Source organism: Moschus berezovskii, chromosome 14 (assembly GCF_049115385.1).
Source record: "Moschus berezovskii isolate FMDL1 chromosome 14, NW_MosBer_1.0, whole genome shotgun sequence".
NCBI lineage: Eukaryota > Metazoa > Chordata > Mammalia > Artiodactyla > Moschidae > Moschus > Moschus berezovskii.
This window is the reverse complement of record NC_142473.1, coordinates 43,603,872-43,611,003: the sequence shown is the minus strand read 5'-3', so window position 1 is coordinate 43,611,003 and position 7,132 is coordinate 43,603,872. Positions and strand designations below refer to the sequence as shown.

Here is a 7,132-nt window from a genome sequence, read left to right as displayed (position 1 = left end):
TTAAAAGGATAATTTCAAAATATCAGAACACGAAACATGGTTAAAAAAACATTTTGTGTTGTTCTTAGTCACGATCAATTTTAACATATTGGTGTTACTCATAACCAAAAGATATTTTTATAACAAGTGAGAAATACTTAACTTCATTTATTTGGAATCAATAGAAATAGAATTATTAAAAGAGCTCTTAGATGAATAAAGTAGAATCAAAATAATCAATTAAAATTGTAGGTATCACAGCTAGCAATAAAGGTTGGTCATAGAAATATTGGCACTTAATAGAACATGAACACATTAGCAGCATGTCGTATTGTTGCCCTATGCTGTCTAGAACAGTGATCTGATCATATCTGTTTTTACTGGGGTTTAGCTTTAATTAATACATCCACATCAGCTTTGTCTGCATCTCCAAGACTTTTCTGATGGCTCTCAACCAGGACATTGTCTTCCTTTTTTCGAGGTCTCTGGGAACTACCATCTCTGTAAGCTATAGAAGCTCCAAGGGCAACAAAGTTGTGCACATCCTGTAGCTTTTTCCGCAGCCATTCCACTCTTTCCATGGAGCTCAGATGTTTGCCCAGATTATGCATAAACTGTATTTCACTCACAGCTCTCTTCCTGGAGGGGACAGAATCAGAGAGGATCGCTTCATTAGTTCCCCACTTCCAAATCATAAAGCCAACCTTAAAAATCCAATTCCCCTGACCTCACCATGCAGAATAGGCTATAGTACTTACTTAACAGACTTCCCATCTGATCTTGCAAGAAAACAGATCGCAAACATGACAATCATTACCTTAACCATATCTTTTGCAGACATCATATTAACTAAAAAAGAAAAAACAAAATGGAGGTATTTAAAAATACTTTTAATATTCCAAACTGTACAATTAAATTTATAGTAGTTTATATTTATAACCATACAAATTTGTACAGAGTGTGACAGTGACTAATTGGATTGTTTTTTGTGAGAGAGTTTTGGAATCAGTCTCTTTATTTTATAGTTTATGTAAGTATATATTATATATACATATACACATAATTAGTATATATTATATATACACACATAATTAGTATATAGTAAGTATAACCCAATTGGCTTAGAAATGAGACAGATTAGTTTTACTTTCTTAGGTATCTTTTTGAGAGTTCTTGTGCAAGTTATATGAATTTTAAGCTATGTGAAGAATCAAAAAGTTCACTGTTTAGAATTTCCTCACACATTTTGTGTTAATTATGACTAAATGTTTCTAATTTGCTTGAAAATGGCTACTTCTCTTAATTAGGTAAATTGTCAGCAGTGTCTATTAGCGAATTTCTTTTTCATAAGTAAACTTCCTTTCAATGTCATGATAACTATAAATGCCAAATTATTAGGTTCTGATTTAGAGATTTTTACTAACTTAACACAGAGTTCTCCTAGCATTAAAAAGAATGTGTCAAAGCATTTAAGCATCATCTAATTAATTACTTGTTTTACAAATTTAGAGCTTTGATTCCATATAAAATGCTTGTCTGTATCTTATCTTTTCAACTCATTTTATTAACAATATTGAGTATTTAGAATTTTGCTCTTTTGCTTTTAAGCTTTTTATCTCAAAATAGAAAAGTCTTACCTTAGTCTGCATTTCAACAAATGCAAAAGCTTTCATGATAGAAGTGCCTTTTCTTAATACTTAATGTTCTCCATTTTAACATACACATAGGGTGGCTGGGGGAAACTGCATCATTTAGAAGTAGCATAAGGGACATTATAACCTATTATATTTGTTTTCACTGTGCTATATAAGCTATTGAAGGAGCCCCAAATGAATATTCTTCATTTTTGGTTTATATGAGAAACAATCACTGTAGCCAGAGGACAGGAGTTTGTCCCAGCTCTGTCACATACACCTAGTGCCTCTGCCTTTCTTCCCTATTCTTAATAGAGAGGTGAGTTTCTTATAAGAAGGTCATTAGAAAGGTGTAAAACAGCCTTAAAATTCATGTACAGTTTTCAGATAGAAAAATAGAAAAGGTTTTATGTAAAGGGACCAAATATTCAGCAGTAAAACAGTTTCTCCAACTATAGTACACAGGTTGAGCTCTCTGTGAGGATATTATGTGGGAAAAATGGAATTTTAACTCAGAGACATAAATTTACATTGATTATTTAAATCAGAATTATTCATTTCTCACTAGGCTGCTTTATTTCAAAATTTTAACAAGATATCATTAAAGCACATCATGCCAAATTTTAATCATTTCCATGTAATTGCAGATGAGTTTAAAAAAGCAAGGCCTCTCAAAATACTTTAATCACAAAATTAAGTATTTCAACAATATTTTAGTAGCATAAATTTATTTTTTATTGTGGCATTTTAATATTAAATTTAATTCAAACCCTCTCTTAACATTTTACCTTGAACAAACAGCATGATATCAGCGGGAAATGGTACACATTAAATGACTACTTGATTGTAAGGAAAGAACTCATGGAAACTTAAAAGAGAAAATAAAGATTACTCACCACACGTCTTAGGACACGATCTTCTTTCAAAGGTATTAGCAGCTGATGCTTTCTCAAGGTTGAGTAAACCTGAGAAAGCTGATAAATTGAGCTGTAGACCCTTCAATGTGACTTTTATATATATAAGTCTTCCACACACTGAGAAGCTTTTTTATTGTTACAGATGACGTCACTCCCAATTCTCTGAATTTTAACTATAGGATCAGAGAACAGCACAAACACTCCCATGGGGCGGTGCTCATTCTTCTTAAATTTTAGATAATTGGATATTAAAAGCAAAACAGCATGGGCTGGGCAAAGTGTTTATGCAAAGATTTCTAACAAATAGTGAATTGTAATTCTGACTGGATTAATGAATCTATATTCCAAAAAGGAATATATATTATAAATATATAATATATATTCCTTTAGTAATTCAAAAAGAAATCAATCTTGAATATTCATTGGAAGGACTGATGCTGATGCTGAATCTCCAATACTTTTGCTGCCTGATCCGAAGAGCCGACCCATTGGAAAGGACCCTGATGCTGGGAAAGAGAGAAAGCAAAAGGAGAAGGAAGTGGCAGAGAATAAGATGGTTAGATAGCATCACAGATTCAATGGACTTGAATCTGAGGAAACTCTGGGAGACAGTGAAAGACGGGGGAGCCTAGTGTGCTGCAGTCCATGAATTAGCAACTGAGCAACAGCAACAAAATTAAAAAAAAAGTTAGATTTCAAAAATTTATGGTTAAGTCATCATCTTATTGCAGGCTTCCCTTGTAGCTCAGTTGGTAAAGAATCTGCCTGCAATTCAGGAGACCCAGCTTTGATTCCTGGGTTGGGAAGATCCCCTGGAGAAGGAAATGGCAACCCATTCCAGTATTCTTGCCTGGAGAATTCCATGAACAGAGGAGCCTGGCAAGCTACAGTCCATGGGGTCACAAGAGTTGGACATGACTTAGCAACTAAACCACCACCACATCATCTTATTGTATTTGAAAGTGAAATTGAAAATAAGTATATTTCTTACAGCCATAACACTGGCACAATTATTATGAGGATTATAATGAATCATATTACATTATGCTTACTTTACAAGTCATATTGGACCAGTCTATATCATTCCTGATCTTGTTTCAGAAAAATATGTATAGTGCTTTTCTTAAAGGAAGTGTTAAAAATATTTTTAGAATACGTTCTCAGTACATAATTTTAAAGGCTTCAAAAGTAAAACTATTTTAAAATTCATTTGCCTTATATTTTTATCCCTTTTTATTTTAGTTTTCAATAAAAACACTTGAAAAGCAGTAACTGTATGCCAGACCCACTAAAGTATTCTTGCTTGGGAAATCCAATGGACAGAGGAGCCTGGCAGGATACAGTCCATGTGGTGGCAAAAAATCGGACATGACTGTGCAACTAAGCAACAATAACTGTATGCCAGACCTTCCATATATTATCCAACTAAGTCTTCATAGCAATCCTTTAAAGTAAATACTATTATTAGCCCCATTTTCACTTGAGGAAACTACTGGGGTTGGAGAGTGGAGAAGATAGAATTCAACAAAGTCTTTATGACTCCAGAGCTATTTTGATTCTTACTACCTCAGTTTCCTCTTAGAAATGTAGCCCAGATTGAGAGAGTAGCACTGACATATACATATACTGCCATGTGTAAAATAGCTAGCTAGTGGGAAGCTAGCTATGTGGCACAGGGAGTTCAGCTCAGCTCTGGGATAACCTAGAGGGATGGGATGAAGCGGGTGGCTCAAGAGGGAGGAGATATATGTATACTTATAGCTGATTCACATTGTTGTACAGCAGAAGCTAACACAATATTGTAAAGCCATTACCCTCCAATTAAAAATAAAACATAAAAAAAGTATATAGCCTTTCTTTGAACCCCAGTCTTCTTCACTCTAATTTGCCCAACCCTTTGCAGCCTCTTTGCACAGGAATTGGGTCTTGTTTCTCATGTTCCCCACCTGATGATGGAGGACCTGCTCTAAAACCTATGGAGGCAAGATGCTGCCACCTGTCTAATTTCAAATACCGCTATAGCCTGGTCCCCATCTATTGAACAAAACCCTTTGAATCCCCTTGGTATGTCTAAGGTTCATTTAGGCAGCTTGCCTCCCAACAAAAGCCCCAGAATTGGATCAGTTCTCTTAACTCTGTGCCTACTCAGGCTTCATGTTATCTTCTTTTCTGCTGACTCTTGCCAAGGTTTGACTCTACATCAAGTAAGAGCCAATCCAAATTTAAAATACCTGTACAAAGTCTACAATGAAAGGTACATGTTAGTGCTGCTCTGAGAAATCCTCTACACTGGGCAAATCTCACTTCAAGTTGCACCAGTCTTCACTTCAGAAGTGTTAAAGACACTGTGACATGTCTAGAGAATATGAAACAGATTGGTGAAAATGTTGATAAACATGACATCTCAGAAGGAATTGAATAAAACTGGGAAAGACTTGGAATGATGATACAGCTGTTTTTAATTCTTTATAGGGTTTCCATAAGGAAGAAGGAATATTTTCTGTGGTTTAATAAGGAAGGACTGAGTCCAATGGCTAAAGACTACAGGAAGGCAAATTTGAGCTCAACATGGATATTATAATTGTTAAAGAATCAATACCTTCCTAATAGTGAGTTCCCAATTACTGGAAGTATTCAAATAGAAGTTCAGTAAGCACTTATCAGAGATACCATAGAGATTAATACAGAGCAGAAAGCTGAACTAGATAACCAAGAGGTCCTTTTTGACTGACAAAAAAAAAACCTATTGTTTTTATCCTTTAAAAGTCTTCTGATGTAAAGTCTAAACCTGATGTTTGTGTATCATTTTTTATTATACTCTGTTGAGAAGAAGGAGAATTGGGAAAACAAATGATTTCATAAGCACATTTTTCATTATTATTGTAAAGCCATGTTTAACATTGCAATTTGGAGATTTTTTTTCTGTTTCTTTGGGTGAGTTTGATATAATTCACAACCTTTTGGGAATATTGAAAACAATGTTTTCACTGTCTTCCTCTTATTACAATTATTTAAGAATAAATTGCTATATTGAAGACAATCACATTATTAAACTAATTTTACAGGAAAATAAAGAAAACAGACAAGGTTTATTCATTCAAAAAATGCATTGAGTATCTGCTAGATATCTGCCACAGACTGTGTCAGTCATTACATGATTGAGACATGATCCCTGCCCTGAAATTTGACACATAAATTAGAATATAATGTAATAGGCATTGTAGTAGTCATATTAACAGAGGCTTACAAAAAGCACAGAGGAAGAAGTGACTAATTTCCTGGTGCTGTTGGAAGCTGTTTTACTGAAAAGCTAAAGTATTCTCAAGGAGGAATATGAGTTTTCCATCACAGAAGTTTAGAAAAGAAAAAAAGGAATAGGATGTGCAAAGGCATGGAGGCCATGAAGACTGAATACGTGCTAATGGGAGGAGAGAGGACATGGTAATGACCCTAAAAAAGTAAGTATGGTATAAATTGTGGAAGGCTTCTGTGTGATCTGCCTAGGGGGGTTATTTTGTAGTCCTTTCTATACTCATGTGTCCAGCTGTTTGCCACTCAAGGACTGTAGCCCGCCAGGCTCCTCTGTCCATGGGATTTCCCAAGCAAGAATACTGGAATGGGTCTGGCATACAGTTACTGCATGTAACATACAACTTTGAGCTTCCCACAAAGAAGCGATATAGCTGCCAAGATTTGGTTCATAGTTTATCTGAACCATCAACCTTTGGGACTGCAGACATTAGATAGAAGGAAACCATTTAGAAATAAGAGGGCTAAGGGCTATGTGGGCACAAGAAGCTGATGTCACAGTGACAGGGAAAAGCTGAGCACAGCTTTTTCCTTTGAAAAGCTCAGCCTTTCTTAATGCTCTCAAATTCTCTGAAGCCAGGGTCAGACAACCTACTGTATTCCTCATATTTGGGAAGGATAAAGGGCCATGTGTTATTTCCTCTTGCATTGTGAGAGGTTTAATCTGAGACTACTACTTTTTCCTCCTGTTTGCTCAGTTCAGTTCAGTAGGAATTACTATCGGGGTACTTAACATCAAGAAGAAATTTCCTGGACTAGAAAATACAGTTATAGTTCTCCTAATTCCTTGTTTTTGACAGATCGGGTGACAACTATCTTAACAGTTGACCTACTCTTTTGCTTCAAGCTCTCCTGTGGGGTATTGAGCTACTGAGCTCTTGATCTTTCAGACACAACTTTCTTCCCTCCTACTCGCCAACCCCCAGACTTTCTGCTGTTCAGTTCAGTTCAGTTCAGTTGCTCAGTCGTGTCCGACTCTCCGTGACCCCATGAATCAAGCACGCCAGGCCTGCCTGTCCATCACCAACTCCTGGAGTTCACTCAAACTCATGTCCACAGAGTCGGTGATGCCATCCAGCCATCTCATTCTCTGACGTCCCCTTCGCCTCCCACCCCCAACCTTTCCCAGCATCAGAGTCTTTTCCAGTGAGTCAACTCGTCCCATGAGGTGGCCAAAGTATTGCAGTTTCAGCTTTAGCATCAGTCCTTCAAATGAACACCCAGGATTGATCTCCTTTAGAATGGACTGGTTGGATCTCCTTGCAGTACAAGGGACTCTCAAGAGTCTTCTCC

At 36.2% G+C, this 7,132-nt stretch overlaps 1 protein-coding gene across 1 annotated transcript; it reads right to left on the bottom strand.

The window, feature by feature from the left end:
- Positions 1-356: 356 nt before the first annotated feature.
- PTH (parathyroid hormone) lies at positions 357-2,737 on the bottom strand. Its single transcript, XM_055422516.1, has 3 exons — positions 2,647-2,737; positions 738-828; positions 357-618 (listed from the first exon to the last, which is right to left on the bottom strand). The coding sequence occupies exons 1-3, from the start codon at positions 2,735-2,737 to the stop codon at positions 357-359; spliced, it is 444 nt and encodes a 147-aa protein (XP_055278491.1).
- Positions 2,738-7,132: the final 4,395 nt, after the last annotated feature.